A 17705-nucleotide genomic window follows, 5' to 3' on the forward strand; every position below is an offset into this window, starting at 1 on the left:
CCTAATAAGGACATACTCCATCCATCCATCCATCCATCCAAAGATCTGTCCAACTATATGTACAAAACATCTTATCCATCCATCATTTCAGTCATCCATCGATCCCCTAACCAATCACCTTCTTGTGACTTAGTATAGACTCTGTATTGTAGATCAACCTAATAATGACCCATCCATCCACCCACCTGCCCACCCACCCAGCCACCCATCCACCCATCCACCCGCCCATCCGCCCTTCCGCCCATCCGCCCATCCGTCCACCCACCCATCCACCCACCCATCCACCCAGCCACCCACCCACCAATCCGTCCACCCACCCAGCCACCCGTCCATCCGTCCACCCACCCAGCCACCCACCCACCCGCCAATACGTCCACCCACCCAGCCACCCGTCCATCCAGCCACCCGTCCACCCACCACCCATCCATCCATCCACCCATCCAGCCACCCGTCCACCCACCACCCATCCATCCATCCACCCATCCAGCCACCCATCCATCCATCCACCCACCCACCCATGTAAAATTTGATTATGGTGATGGATATTTTTGGTGAGTTAGGAATTTCTGGATTAGTGCTTAAGGTTTTGTAAAACTAGGATAAAACTTGAATATGTTGTAGTAGTTGTGAAAAGTTGCAACACTCACTCCTACCAGATATTCATTCATTCCTCTGTCTGTCTACCCGTTCCTTTAGTCACGATTCCTCCTCTAGGCATCATTTAATCTCTTTACCTGACTTTGAATCTGTACCTCTTTACGTCTATACATCCCTCCATTCATTCATGTCTATCTCTTCTATATGCGGAAAATTCCAGTTACAGCAGAAAGCCACGTATTGTGGCTCTTAATCTTTTGTCGGCTACAGTGTCTCTGTCTCCCAGTGGAGGTTTATATTTCTGTCGTTCTTTCCTTCCTGTTGGCTTAAACAACGAGAGCGTTACATCACACTGAGGCCTCATGTGAGGGAAATCTGTCCAAATTGCTTCCATTAGTGTATAAATTGCCTGACTAACAGTCAAACCTGGTAAACAAACGTGCACTGGAACAACGAGGGCATTCAACACATCATTAACACGTTGTATAAAACTATGATGGAAATTGTTTATTAATGACTAATGATGAATTTGGATTATTGTTGAAGAAATTCAGCAGACTGTGTGAGCTTGCGGTTTTATGCTTCTGTGGGTTTCTAGACATGTTTACTACTGTTTCATTTGGTTCTGTTAAATTATGTGAAGGAATTTGATTAAAAACCAATGTTACTGAAGTGTTAAACATCTCAAATACGTTCAGGGAAGGCATTTGAGATTTTTATCACTTCAGTAACGTTGGTTTTTAATAATAATCTTAAGATAAACAACCAGATGGGCATTTCTTTAAGAAAATTCTGGGCTTGCAAGACACTAACACTCTACTGACTCTAACTCAGACTCTAACACTGGTATTGACTCTAACTCAGACTCTAACACTGATATGGACTCTAACTCAGACTCTAACACTGATACTGACTCTAACTCAGACTCTAACACTGATATCGACTCTAACTCAGACTCTAACACTGATATCGATTCTAACTCAGACTCTAACACTGATATCGATACTAACTCAGACTCTAACACTGATACTGACTCTAACTCAGACTCTAACACTGATATGGACTCTAACTCAGACTCTAACACTGATACTGACTCTAACTCAGACTCTAACACTGATATCGACTCTAACTCAGACTCTAACACTGATATCGATTCTAACTCAGACTCTAACACTGATATCGATTCTAACTCAGACTCTAACACTGATACTGACTCTAACTCAGACTCTAACACTGATACTGACTCTAACTCAGACTCTAACACTGATATCGACTCTAACTCAGACTCTAACACTGATATCGATTCTAACTCAGACTCTAACACTGATATCGATTCTAACTCAGACTCTAACACTGATACTGACTCTAACTCAGACTCTAACACTGATACTGACTCTAACTCAGACTCTAACACTGATATCGACTCTAACTCAGACTCTAACACTGATATCGACTCTAACTCAGACTCTAACACTGATATGGACTCTAACATTGATATCGATTCTAACTCAGACTCTAACACTGATACTGACTCTAACTCAGACTCTAACACTGATACTGACTCTAACTCAGACTCTAACACTGATATGGACTCTAACTCAGACTCTAACACTGATATCGATTCTAACTCAGACTCTAACACTGATATCGATTCTAACTCAGACTCTAACACTGATACTGACTCTAACTCAGACTCTAACACTGATATCGATTCTAACTCAGACTCTAACACTGATATCGATTCTAACTCAGACTCTAACACTGATATCGACTCTAACTCAGACTCTAACACTGATATCGATTCTAACTCAGACTCTAACACTGATATCGATTCTAACTCAGACTCTAACACTGATATCGACTCTAACTCAGACTCTAACACTGATATAGTTTCTAACTCAGACTCTAACACTGATATAGACTCTAACTCAGACTCTAACACTGATATCGACTCTAACTCAGACTCTAACACTGATACTGACTCTAACTCAGACTCTAACACTGATATCGACTCTAACTCAGACTCTAACACTGATATAGTTTCTAACTCAGACTCTAACACTGATATCGACTCTAACTCAGACTCTAACACTGATATCGACTCTAACTCAGACTCTAACACTGATATAGTTTCTAACTCAGACTCGAACACTGATATCGACTCTAACTCAGACTCTAACGCTGATATCGACTCTAACTCAGACACTAACACTGATATCGACTCTAACTCAGACACTGACACTGATATCGATTCTAACTCAGACTCTAATACTGATATCGACTCTAACTCGGACGCTAATACAGCTAGGAGAAGTGTTGTATGTAAGTTAGCCTGGCGGTCAGTGCAGTGGTTTGGGAGAAGTGTTGTATGTAAGTTAGCCTGGCGGTCAGTGCAGTGATTTGGGAGAAGTGTTGTATGTAAGTTAGCCTGGCGGTCAGTGCAGTGATTTGGGAGAAGTGTTGTATGTAAGTTAGCCTGGCGGTCAGTGCAGTGATTTGGGAGAAGTGTTGTATGTAAGTTAGCCTGGCGGTCAGTGCAGTGATTTGGGAGAAGTGTTGTATGTAAGTTAGCCTGGCGGTCAGTGCAGTGATTTGAGACGTGTGCTTTATGTGGACTGCATTCACTGTAATGAGTTACGTATTCAGAATGTGAGGAATGCAGTAAAGTTGTTTCGTTGGCCAGAGAAGTGGATTACGCTCTGTTATCCTGTCTGTACCTGAAGTCCATCTGTTGTTCTGCTGTATAAGTATCGAGTGAATGTGCTCTATCTATAATGGCATCTGATGGAGTATGCTATGGATTTTAATAAGAAGATTGTTGCTATTGGTTAATTGGACTATTTGTTACTAATTATGGAATGTATGTCACCAATTAATCTAAATGTTCATGCTATGATTCATTAATATTTGAGGATTTGAAGTTTGTGGACGTTATTTGAAGGCACTGACTGACGTGTTGTCCTGTCCTTTTTGCTGTTACTTGGCAGTTTTGGATTTGATTCAGTTTTGCCTGTGAGGTTGTTGTTGTTGTGTAAGAGGTGTGGCCAAAAGTCAGAAGGTGTCTTTATAAATATCGTTATAATGTTATTTTATGTTTTGTTTTTTTTTTTTTTAGTTATCCTACCATTAAGATGACTCAGTGACTCATAACTTTTCTCTCTCTCTCTCTCTCTCTGTAGGAGACATTACACAGAAGGGCTATGAGAAGAAGAGAGGAAAGCTGCTAGCACCCTACATACCGCAGATACAAGGTACATCCATTTTCACGGGGAGCCTGGAGCCTATCCCAGGGCACTCAGGGAACAAGGCGGGGACACTATGGATGGGGTGCCAACCCATTGCAGGGAACAATCACACACTACAGACAGTGCACGTCTTTAATGCTTAGTTTGAGGGTATATCTCTCATTCTTTACAAATCGTTCCTCCGACCTTGAGGCGGGAACGGAGAGAATCGCGGGTTTTACTGCGTCACTGTGTCACTGCTGTAATTTCATTAAGGCCTGGTGCCTGACCCTGTCACATACACCTCACATTAATGGAATCTCTCTCTCTCTCTCTCTCTCTCTCTCTCTCTCTCGGAGGATGAGAACAGATGTTATCTGCATCGCAGAGCAGAAATCAGGCTTAGTGATGAGTCAGATTCTTAATGATGTCTGGACAGAGATGTTCTGCTTTGATTGAGCACGCGTTGCACATTTTAGCATTTGCCGGACTATATTATACCAAATTCATCTCAGCAGCTCATTACGCAGCCAGTTATGCAGACATTTTTTTTAGTAAGAGGACCTAGAAGATATTTTAAAGTGTGTATGTTTAAAACTTTATCAAGGCACATAATTCAATCAGAAAGTCACTCACCCACCCACTCACTCACTGACGACGTTTACACGGACAGTAATAATCTAATTACTGACCTTGTTCTGAATAAGACGTATAATATTCTGATTAAGGTGTTTACATGAGTCGCTTTTAGAATATTCCTTTCATGTTCAGGTTTTAGGTGTTATAGAACGTAGAGCGATTAACGGCGCACGTCGTTACGTCCCGACGCCACGCCGTCCGACGTTCCCTCCGGAATTTCACGTATCGACGTAGAGTTCGTCTTCGTCATGGGACCGTATACAGTTCTGGGTGTTTGATTTTTTTATTTTACGAAAGCATATTTTCGAGTGCGGTTAATTATTCGTCGTGTTATACGTGCAAATAGACGACTGCTTGAAGCCGTGGGCTGCGTCCCAAATCGCGTACTTGCCTAAATATGTGTATTTCACTTACTATATAGTAGGTAAGTATGCGGTTCCAGACACAGCCGTGCTCTCTTGTTTGCCGTTAAACGGTTGAGCGCTGCCGTGTGTGTACGTGTCCTGTCGCACAATGTGGTGAAAACTCCCACACGACGTTAATAGTGTGATTAAGGTGTGTACATGTCTGTAACGCGACTAAAACAGGAGTACTCTACACATCTTAATTGGATTTGTGTTTACTTCGAGTATGACTTTAATCGGATTAAGGTCATCAATAATCTCTGTTTACATGCTAGTTTCTTAATCAGAGTATCGTCTTAATCGGGTTCATATCGGATTATTGTTGTCCATGTAAACGTACTGAGTCTGTCTGAAGTTTGCTTCTTTATCTTAGCACTGAAGATGCAAGGCTAATGTTGCTAGCAAGTAATAGAAGTCTGTCTCATCTTTTTAAAGAAAATATCTGCCTCAACTTACACCCAGTTTTTACGGTTGCTGATGGGGTTTTACGAAAAAGTGTAAATTACGAATATTTATGACAAAATGTCACTATATACGCAAATGCTGTGATGTTATTGAGGCAGCCATCTTGGACAGCTTTTTTTCCCTTGACCATTCCACCGCACTAGACCCTGCCTCCCAGAGTTATTTTATTTTTAGCTTTGAAAATTGAACATACAGTTGTGTATGACCAAATTGTATATAATACTGTATGTGTATATTTAATAACCAATGCCGTGCACATGCCTGAGGAACAGGTTACAGGTTTTCTGTAAGCCCGAGCCCACAGGATGAGATCGATATCTGAGTGCATCTCTTCTCTCATAATAGTCCCTGCTGTGCACTTTAAACTCTCCTTGGGGACATGAATACAGAAAGAGCTAGACGTCCTTTTTCATGTGTATATTTTTAGCTGCAGTCTGAATGGTCCACATGAATATTTTATGAGGATCTCGGACCTTCGGTTTGGTCATCAGACAGGAAACCAGGCCACTGTTTTCAAACGAGCCACGTGTTGCAGACATCATGGGATCCATCTGCATTATTTCAGGCAACCAGGAAACCATTTTCCAGAAGATCCTTGCAAGCTGTTTCCCATGAGACTGAGTGTTTCAATCAACACCCCCATCGTCACCCCGTCACCTGCAGAGGAAGGTGTTGAGAGTCTGAGTGAGAATCTGTCAGCTTGAGACATCCTCAGCTCCTGCAAAACCTAGAACACCATTATACAGACTGACAGATAAATAGAACATATTATGATAATATAGCACTAAATAAAACAAGCTTATGTTTATAGATGGATAGATAGATAGAGTGGTGCTTGAAAGTTTGTGAACTCTTTAGAATTTTCTATCTTCCTGCGTAAATATGACCTAAAACATCAGCAGATTTTCACACAAGTTCTAAAAGTAGGTAAAGAGAACCCGATTAGACAAACGAGACAAAGATGTTATAGTTGGTCGTTTATTTATCGAGGAAAATGATCTAATATTACACATCTGTGAGTGGTAAGTATGTGAACGTCTAGGATTAGCAGTTTCATATGAAGGTGAGATTAGAGTCAGGTGTTTTCAATCAGTGGGATGATGATCAGGTGTGAGTGAGTGAGTGAGTGTCCTGTTTTATTTAAAGAACAGGGATCTATCAAAGTCTGATCTTCACAACACGTGTTTGTGGAAGTGTATCATGGCACAAACAAAGGAGATTTCTGAGGACCTGCGAAAAAGAGTTGTTGATGCTCATCAGACTGGAAAAGGACACAAAACCATCTCTAAAGAGTTTGGACTCCACCGATCTACAGTCAGACAGATTGTGTAGAAATGGAGGAAATTTAAGACCGTCGTTCCCCTCCTCAGGAGTGGACACCAACAAAAATCACTCCAAGAGCAAGACATGTAATAGTCCACGAGGTCACAAAGGAACCCAGGGTAGCTTCTAAGCAACTTTAGACCTCTCTCACATTGGCTAATGTTAATGTTCATGAGTCCACCATCAGGAGAACACTGAAGAACAATGGTGTGCATGGCAGGGCTGCAAGCAGAACGCTACTGCTCTCCAAAAACAACATTGCTGCCACTCTGCAGTTTGATAAAGATCACATGGACAAGCCAGAAGACTGTTGGAAAAATCGTTTGTAGATGGATGAGACCAAAATAGAACTTTTTGGTTGAAATGAGAAGCATTATGTTTGGAGAAAGGAAAACTCTGCATTCCAGCATAAGAACATTCTCCCATCTTTGAAACATGGTGGTGGTAGTGTCATGGTTTGGAGCTGTTTTGCTGCATCTGGGCAGGACGACTCGACGTCATTGATGGAACAGTGAATTCTGAATTATACCAGTGACTTCTAAAGGAAAATATCAGGATATCTGTGATGATCTGAATCTCAAGAGAAGGTGGGTCATACAGCAAGACAACGATCCTAAACACACAAGTCCTTCTACTAAAGAAGAATAAAAAGTTACCAGAAACGTTTAGTTGCAGTTATTGCTGCACAAGGGGGTCACATCGGATACTGGTTCACATCATGGGCGTAACCACGCATTCTTTGGGGAGGTCGTGTCCCCCTCAGTGTTGAGGAAATACCAATCTGTTCCCCCCAATATACGGTAGAAAATATTTGCTATATGTCCCCCTTTAATGAACCCTGCCAACGGATCTGTCTGTTCTTCATCTATTCTATTTATTTCTGTCTGTTCCTTTTTAATATATTTCCATTTGTTAAGGAAAATAGGTGTGCCCCCCCCCTCCAATTGTACACTTGGTTGCGTCCATACTCAGCGCCAGTTCGTTGATATATTTTAGCAGCTCAGAGACCGCAGCCAAGCGTAGAAAAGTGCAGCAGAACATACGAGCTTTTTTCAGACAGTCAGTAACTAGATACCTAAATAGTAGGTGACCTTAGCTTAGTATAGAAAGCATCCTACCATGGCTTGGTTTGTTCTTAAGAACGTCAATTAGTTGTTCATATTTGCACACGCGTGAAGTAGGCTAGGCTAACGTCAGTTCCAGTTTTTTAACCCCGCCAATGTCCATACCATGGTTACGCCCTTTTACATACTTTTGCCACTCACAGATATGTAATATTGGATCATTTTCTTCAATAAATAAATGACTAAGTAGAATAATTTTGTCTCATTTGTTCAATTGTGTTCTCTTTATCTACTGTCACGACTCATATGAAAATCTGATGATCTTTTAGGTCGTATTTATGCAGAAATCTAGAAAATTCTAAAGAGTTCACAAACTTTCCAGCACCACTGTAGATAGATAGATAGACAGACAGACAGATGTATAGAAAAATAGATAGATATAAATAGTAGAAAAAAGACGAACGCAAATTGAAACCATTTCATCTAATTAATGAAGTGTGTTTGTTGTTGAAGTTCAGATTCCCAGCAGTCGAGTCGTACAGCCTACTGGCAGTTATGTTATTTTTCTTCTCCAATAATCAAGTATGTCTTGGGTTTGTGGTGATAACAGAACTTGCAAAACACACTTATCACCATGGTCCATTTAGTCTCCAAAGTAGAAAATACCACACCATATTAAACAGTGCGGCCAGAAATGCAGCCGTGCGGAAGACAGAAGGAGCTTCTAAGCATACGAGTACGTCAGCAGTTTCTTATGAAAGTCAGAGCACAAGGCCAGCGTCTTACTGACAGCCGTTTTCCTTCATTTATTTATTTATTTTTTTCTACCAACTTTCAAGTCTTAGACTACCAGATTCAATTTCCATTTCGCAAAAGATGACATCACTGAAAAGATTAGGGCTCACTGGGAGAAAAACAAACCCCCCAAAACATCTGGAAAGTTCAAGTGTTGATGTACACACATGAATTTTTATATGCAGCCAGTTGATCTGGAATGTTCTCTCCAACGTACATGAGCAGTAGCAGCCATGGCTGGGATTGAGAGCAGTGACCTGATTGGTCATCAAGCACGTGTGAAGAACATTAGCGACTGGAGCAGTGCTGCTGGTCATATATCTCTGTTATCTTTGTAGAGTGCTGGCGTTTTCTGATCACAGAGGTGTTGGATGATTTTAGGGGTTTTTTTTTTTGTGTGTGTGGAATATACTGTAGATAACGTAGAAGAATAAAATACTACAAAGATAGATCAAATATAATAACCAATCAATAGATTATTTCATTGCACGAGATGGAGAATAGCATTATATAGAACAATATATGGTAGAATTACAGGTAGAAAGACAGTTATATGAAATGTAAATGATGGTAGAATAGATAGAACTACAGACAGTTAGAACGATGGACAGTATCAGATGAAGAACAGTGGTGTTTGATAGAGCATGGTGGTTTCTACTGGAGAATGACTGTTTACAGTAATAGTGGATATTGGTGTTTGATGGAGAATTTTAGAGTTTGTTGTGGTCAGTGGAAAATGAGTGTTTATTTATGGTGATTGATGATAAATATAAGTATTGTTGGTGGCTTAATGGAGAATGGTATTTGATCGAGACTGTTAATGTACAGTATGACTAGGCTCAATGGATAATACTGGTATGTGATGGGGAATGTTGGTGATGGTGAATATTGGTGTTTGTTGAAGAATGTTGGTGATTGAAGTTGAGTATTGGTATTCATTGGTGTGTAAAGGAGACTGTTGGTGGTTGATGGTAAATATTGGTATTTATTGGTGTTTAAAGGAGAAGGTTGGTGTTTAATTTTGAATATTGGTATTCGTTGATGTTAAAGGGAGAATGTTGGTACTTAATGGTGAATGGTGATATTCACTGATGTTTAGAGGAAACTGTTGGTATTTGATTGTGAATATTGGTATTTATTGTGGTTTAAAGGGGAATGTTGATATTTAATGGTGAATGGTGGTATTCACTGATGTTTAGAGGAGAATGCTGGTATGTAATGGTGAATGTTATTATTTATTGGTGTTTAGAGGAAACTGTTGGTATTTGATTGTGAATATTGGTATTTATTGTGGTTTAAAGGGGAATGTTGATATTTAATGGTGAATGGTGGTATTCACTGATGTTTAGAGGAGAATGCTGGTATGTCATGGTGAATATTATTATTTATTGGTGTTTAGAGGAGAATGTTGGTATTTGATTGTGAATATTGATATTTATTATTGGTATTTATTGTTGTTTAAAGGAGAATGTTGGTATTTAATTTTGAATATTGGTATTCATTGATGTTAAAGGGGAATGTTGGTATTTAATGGTGAATGGTGATATTCACTGATGTTTAGAGGAGAATGCTGGTATATCATGGTGAATGTTATTATTTATTGGTGTTTAGAGGAGAATGTTGGTATTTAATGGTGAATGGTGGTATTTATTGTGGTTTAAAGGGGAATGTTGATATTTAATGGTGAATGGTGGTATTTATTGTGGTTTAAAGGGGAATGTTGATATTTAATGGTGAATGGTGGTATTTATTGTGGTTTAAAGGGGAATGTTGATATTTAATGGTGAATGGTGGTATTCACTGATGTTTAGAGGAGAATGCTGGTATATCATGGTGAATGTTATTATTTATTGGTGTTTAGAGGAGAATGTTGGTATTTAATGGTGAATGGTGGTATTTATTGTGGTTTAAAGGGGAATGTTGATATTTAATGGTGAATGGTGGTATTCACTGATGTTTAGAGGAGAATGCTGGTATATCATGGTGAATGTTATTATTTATTGGTGTTTAGAGGAGAATGTTGGTATTTGATTATGAGTATGGGTGTTTAAAGGAGAATGTTGGTATTTAATGGTGAATATTGGTATTTATTGTGGTTTAAAGGGGAATGTTGATATTTAATGGTGAATGGTGGTATTCACTGATGTTTAGAGGAGAATGCTGGTATATCATGGTGATTGTTAGTATTTATTGGTGTTTAGAGGAGAATGTTGGTATTTGATTGTGAATATTGGTATTTATTGTGGTTTAAAGGGGAATGTTGATATTTAATGGTGAATGGTGGTATTCACTGATGTTTAGAGGAGAATGCTGGTATGTAGTTGTGAATGTTATTATTTATTGGTGTTTAGAGGAGAATGTTGGTATTGGATTGTGAATATTGGTATTTATTGGTGTTTGTTTGAGAATGTTAATCTTTAATGGTAAATATCTGTGTTCGTTGGTGTTTAAAGGGCAATGTTAGCATTTGACTGTGAATATTGGTATTTATTATTGGTATTTATTGGTGTTCTCTGGAGAATGTTGATCTTTAATGGTGAATATTGGTAGTCATTTGTGTTTGATTTGCTGTTGTTGACATTTGGTGGAGAATGTTAGAGTTTGGTGGTGAATATTGATGGTTAAATTATTATTTGAATATGGATTGTTACAATAATAGTATGAGTGTTGTGCCTGATGGATAATATTTGCATGTAATGTAGACTGTTGGTGGCTGTTATATTTAACAGATAACACTGGCGCCTGTTGTTGCTGTTTGTTAGAGAATGCTGGTGTCTGATGGAGAAGTTTTGTGTTTGATATTCAATTCATCTGACAATATCAATATTCCATGGAACATTTGATGTCTTTTAGTATTTCGTGGTATCCGATAGAGAACACCAGAGATGGTTTGTTCTTTTCAGATAAACGCCGGCGCTAAATCCCAATAAATGGCGAGATGGACTCATCTTCACATGAGGTTTTAAATTTTAATGATCAGCTTTTACCTTTCCTCTTAGTAAGACAGGAAAAGAGTTGCTAAGAGAAGAGGTGTCATGCAGGTTAAAGCAGATGCATGCCTTGTGTTAATTAATGACTGAATATGAGCACAGCTTTGTGAATATGCTGATGGTAATTGGAACTTGATTGCGTAATAGTGTTGGGTTTTTTTTTTTTTTTTTTTCCAGGAACTCAAATTCTTAGTAAATCTGCCCACTTTATTGAATTAGGCAAGCCTGTAACTTCATGAGTCAGAAATCAGTTGTTAACGTTTCTTCTCTCTAAGCCAACCTGCAGTGCTTAGCAGAGTCATGCTGAGTGCTCTTTCAGAGGAAAAAATAGAAGAGCCATGATATCTTATTTCATGTTTGTATTCGGTCCCTCATAATCCCTCCATCCATCATTTGATTTGTGAACAGTGACCCTTTCCAGTTTTTCTTTTTGGCTAATTGATGCGATAAGAAGAATTAAACCATTTTCGATCCAGTGTCACCTGACTGGACAGCTTTCTGCATTACTCTGAGTAATAAACAAAAGAATATACTCTTTAATTATCTTTGTCAGTTACATCTTGAACCATTTTCATCACTCCCAGACTCAGGAAATCACACACAGTCCAATCCCTCCATCGTAAAAACACCCCACTCGGTCCTAATTAAGACATTGAGCAGTGTATTGAAAGAATGTCTTAATGATTTACAGCTAGCAACTGCTCACTTTATGTCTCTTTTCTAAGCTGCAGTGATATATGTGACCTTCCCTGAGTGGACTGAAAGAGTTTAGGTCCTGAAAAGTCTCCTTTACCTCCAGTGAATGCTCTTCCGCATTAACATTGCAGGCTTGAGCACTATTCAGCAGGTTTTCTTTGCCAGGGCGTTTGGGCTCAATGGTGGGGTGGTTGCTAGGAGACGTCTACAGTAGAAAGAGGCTAAATGATTCCTTGTGGTAATATTTTTGGCTCTCTAGGAAGAAAGGGTTAAATCCCGCTGGGTTAGCAGAGATCTGATGAAACATTTTGAAGCACTTGTATATTTTGTCTGCTCCACTAGAATGAAGGGCATCTATAGGTTGGGTTTGCTAAGTGTGGCAGATGGTGTAATGGAAAGAGTTCAGGCTCTGCACGGAGGCGGAGTTGACGGAGTAAAATTTAGAATATAATAAGTAAAATAAGTGGCAAATGCAGTGCAAACCAAGGGGTGTAACAAAAAATGAAATGCCACAATCTGTATTTATACCTGTATCTGTATAGTGCTACAAATACTAGTGTCTGTATTACAGGTCGACTGATTGATCAGTTTCATAGATTAATCGGTACCGATAACCAATCGGTACTCAGCAAAAATTCAGTTGATGGAGCGGCTGAGAAGCGTCCACTGTCATTATACAGTACGAGAGCGGCCTCTAGAGGTGAAATAAAAACTATCACTGACTAATTTTGTCGTGTTATTTGAAGTGTTTTTTATTCATTTTGAATGTCTCGATTTTTTATTTGTTATTTGGAGTGTTACTTTTTGGTACTGTTTGGATGTATATCATTTATTTACCTTAATATTTATTATTAGTTCATATATATATATATATATTTTTTTTTTCATTTAAAAAAGTACAGTACTTTACATGGTGCAGTCAGTACTGTTTATTTCTGTAATAAAGTTCCGCAATATTTTACTTTGAGTCTTATGTTTTCATAAAGAATCAATCTGATTGATTAATCGGTTATCGGCAGGTACCGCCCAACTTGGTTATCGTATCGGTAAAAGCCAATATCCGTCGAACTCTAGTCTGTATCTGTGTTTTGGCTTTAAAGTGTAACATTATGAACCCTACCAGTATGCTCGTGGAATCACAGGAACACCCAGTTTTAAAAAAAAAACGTGAAAGAAGTGCCAGTACTGCGTTTCGGACAGTTTCTCAACCTCAGCTACATCACTCAGGTTCATAAATGGCCTCTGCTAGAGTTGGATCAATTTCCCAAAATAGAAATAAACTAACCTGATGTTTCAATACAGTCAGGATGAATGAAAGAACTGGGTGTAAATGCACCGTGCAGTGCTGCATGTTCACGTTAATGAATGTGGAATGTTTCCTGTTGTCCTATAAGATCCTGTTCGAGTGCATACCTAGTGCTTCGTATGCCAGAATTGTTTGTGATTCTCCTTCAAACGGGGAAAGAAACCCAACACACAAAGAGAAGTGGTACGAGAACTAGTTCTACAACTATCTGTCTGATATTATCTGTGTGTTTTTTTTTTTTCTAGTCAGTTTGTATTGTGATTAGTGCAATAATCATGTTAGCTAATGCTTTAGGGATTAGCCGGGGAATATCTAGCTCTCTCAGTGCAGTAACTTATGTCAGTTTTATTCGTGTTGATATAGAGGACTACGTTTACTTTTATAGTTTCATAAATAATGACATTATTTTCTATACTTTTACCGTGCATTCTATTTGATTTGATTTCCGTTGCCAGGGCACATGAGGTTAAAGGTCAGAAAGAAATGGCTGCCCAGAACCTGTCTTGGAAATGAGCTAAATGGCCTGATGTGGCTTTGGCGTTTGGGGGGGAAACGTTATCGTTACCTTGATATCCGAGAAGAAGTGTTTGTAATGTTTTAACATGCAGATTAGATAAGACATTTTGGCTGTTTGAACCTTGGTCATGTAGAACTTTACAGTTAGATATTTATAGCTTGGTTTTCTGAGAGTAGTAGTGAAAGCTCTGCACGATAACGGTTTTACACCGTGATTTATATCGCAAAGCAGAATACAGCACGTATACAGGTACGCGTACCTAAATTCTATGGTTACTTAAAAAATGAAAAGTTTCTAAATATCAATAAAGTACTATAAAGAAGTGCCTGTGATGGTTTTATTATTCATATATGTTAATGGTTACACACTGTTATTATTTTATCATTATTTTTCCTGCAGTGTTCGAACATAAGTTTTATAATCATTATTTTCTGGAAATTATATTTACTCCTTTGTAGTGATAATATAGATTTAGATTTAGATAATATAGATTTATAGATCTAAGATTAAAAATGCATTTAAAATTTTTTTTATTTTTTTTTAAAAAGCCTGCCTAAGACTATCACACAGTATCGTATACAGTACAGGTATGTTATGATGTTTTTCTTAGTCAATATTGTAATAGTAAACTGTCGTTCTCCGGCGATTGTTATCGTTTTCGGTAGGTATGTACAGAATTTAGCGTGTCTCAGTTATATTCCAGCCTTTTTTCCATAGAAAATTCCATGCAACACTACGGTCAGTAAACATAAAACGTGGCGAGCTGTGGTTTCTCCTTCTTCTTGAAATTCATGGAATTCCATCACAGTCCAGCGGTATGAGTCATCACATTGTAAAAGGTGAAGGGAATAAATTTAGAGGATTGATGAACCGTCTTGACCTTGCGTGCCCTGTCATTTGAGGTTTTAGCTGAAGGATGTTTGAGATGTTTCAGTGGCCCGTAGGGGCACTTATCCTCACGTTGCCTCAGAAAGCTGACCACAGTCTCGGCTGTTTCTGCGCCTGGTGATGTCATTTTTCTGTGCTGGGCTTACTGCTCATTTGGTGTGGGTGAGCGTACGCCCTATGTTTAGCCACTTCTGGTTTTTCAAATGTGCCTGGTCAGTCTGGTTTAGTGATATGCATTGTTGTCTGTATATTTTGAATTGCGATTCTCCAAATCTGTCTGTGGTTATGAATTGAGATTCATCCCAAACGTTAGTCTTTGTCAAAAGACATCTTACTTACAGATAGTAATGCTAGAACGTGTCGTTTTGGCTGGTTTACAGCGTAATATACTGCTTTACATTTACAGTATTTTGCCAGACTTACATTTATCTTGTTTATACAACTGAGCAGTTTGAGTGTTATAGGCCTTGCTCATGGTCCCAGCAGTGGCAGCTTGGTGGTGCAGGGATTTGAACTCACAACCTTCCAATCATCAGCCCAACATCTTAACTACTCAGCTACCACCACTCTTTTAGAAAAGGGAAAGTTATAGAAGCTAGCTAATAACCATCTGTTTTGCTAACAGTCAAGAGTTAGTTGATTGGCTAATCAGCAATATCGGTAGAGCACTGTATAACACACTGTGCTAAAATCTGACAGAAAGAAAAGACAATAAACATGTGAAATGTAGACGTATGTCCCTGCTGGAAAAAAAAACAAAAAAACCAACAACAACCTCCAATAGAAACCCTCACAGGAATTCTAAAGGTTTCCACTACAAATACAATTCCAAACCATCAGCTAACCGTTAAAACCATTACCATTATTGCTCATTAATGGTATCCACTAGACATAACATGCCACCAATAGAAGGCAACAAATACAGTAGAGTATTTACAGTAGAGTCTCTACAACCAGTAGAGACCCACAGCGACCATTAGAGTTTCCATTAAAAACAATACAATTCTCATTATAACCAGTAAAACCCCATTACAGTTGCAGGGGTTACAAATAACATAACTAACATCTCACTTCAGCTCATTACACTGCTATTTAAATTTGTAAACCAATGGCATCTCATAAGCATGTGGAAGAGGTTTAAAACAAATAACAGCAGACACAATCCAAACATCTAAAAGCAGTAAGACAGGCAATGGTCAAAAACTGAATTAGTCAGGTATGAGAAGTTGAAAGTGTTCGAAACAGTCAGCAGTAAATAACAAGGCTCAGCATTTACTCAAACACAGGGAATGGCAAGACTTCACGATGAATGGATGTCCATGTGTGATTCTCATTTCTCATTTGTGCATCCTCGTTTCCTTTCCTCGCTTCCTTTCCCCAGCCAGTATGGGGGTGTAAACTTTTGAACAGGATGCTCAGTGTAAATTGTTAGTATTTTGTCTTCTGGGAGACATGTAAGTATCTCATGTAGCGTCTGAAGGGCGGTACTAAATGAACAAATAAGATCTTTAAACAAAGTAATAGCGATTGACACCGATCATCCTGTTCGAAAGTTTACACCCCCCTGGCTTTTAACGTATCGTGTTGCCTTCTCGAGCATCAGTGAACGTTCGCACCTTATGTAATAGTCGTAATATTTATAAATTCAGCTATTATTTCGTCCTGTGGACGATATGTAAGCATCTTTTATGTGAAATAGTTTATTCAGGACAGAACTAAATAAACACCAACATGGGACTCTTATGATCCGTCTTATTTCGTTAACAGTAGCAACAAAAGCAAACTTCTGGGCACAACTGTGTATATATTTAAATCCGGATGTAACCAGGAAGTGGATGTTAGAGGATGTGCAAGTATTCTGTTGAATGTGACCTCTGCTGGCGAGGAGGAGAACTGTCTTGAGTCCTTGTTAACACTATTATATTAAAATAACTGTATATTAACTTCGCAAGTTTGTCCATTCAGTTATTCACTCACTCGTCCGTTCATCTTCAGTAACCATTTTATCCCGGTAAGAGTCGAGGTGGATCCAGAGGTTATCCTGGGAATACTAGGAGGTGGGAGGAAACCAGAGAACCCAGAGGAAACCCCTCACAGACAGTAACCTGGGTTCCGAGAAGCTATTATGCACTTTTATTGTTTTTCTAATTGTTTTTTTTTTTCTTCTCTCCTGCCAACTCAGCGTGCTTTCGGCTGTTACTAGACGCGCCGATTAATCTAAGATGTTTTATGAAACTAAAGGCACCTCGAAGGATCGTCGTTTGCATGCAGTGTGGTGTAGGTACGACGACGTCTTAACAGCACTGACACTATTTCCTGTAACGCTTTAGGGATATTAACCGCGTTAACTGCTTCGGTTTCCCTCATGTCTAATCTCTTCTATCGAAGCGCGTGTTCAGACGACGCTCCGATGAATCCGATCTAAAAGGTTTCGACACAAACTTCTGGAGTCCGTGCCGGCCCGGGTGCACGCTGGCGTTAAAGTAGAAAGCGGACGAACCAAATACTAAGAGAATCATTTAAATATTTCAGAGATTCTACTTTCCACTCACGTTATAATATAAAACGGGATGAAAATTGCGGTATTACATTAGAGAGGAATGTAAAATAGAAGCGTTTTGTCTACTCTTGGATCTCACTGTATGTATTAAATAAGTAGTAAAGGCTTTAAAACTTATGATTGAGTAAAATTATTATTAAACCATACAGGATATACAGTACGGTTACGTGTTAAGTGCTCAATCTCCTACTGTTCAGCGTCTAACTGGATATCCTGATAATGAGCTGATGAGCTGAA

The 17705-nt window shown here is 39.0% G+C and overlaps 1 protein-coding gene across 4 annotated transcripts in view; it reads left to right on the top strand.

The window, feature by feature from the left end:
• Positions 1–17705, top strand: part of dip2a (disco-interacting protein 2 homolog A) — a 132935-nt gene that overhangs the window by 59641 nt on the left and 55589 nt on the right. For all 4 annotated transcript variants that reach the window (XM_053627590.1, XM_053627591.1, XM_053627592.1 and 1 more), the window contains exon 2: positions 3777–3848. In XM_053627590.1, the coding sequence (XP_053483565.1) occupies positions 3777–3848 (72 nt within the window). The remainder of the gene's footprint in view (positions 1–3776; positions 3849–17705) is intronic.

Source organism: Ictalurus furcatus, chromosome 6 (genome assembly GCF_023375685.1).
Source record: "Ictalurus furcatus strain D&B chromosome 6, Billie_1.0, whole genome shotgun sequence".
NCBI classification, from domain to species: Eukaryota; Metazoa; Chordata; class Actinopteri; order Siluriformes; family Ictaluridae; genus Ictalurus; species Ictalurus furcatus.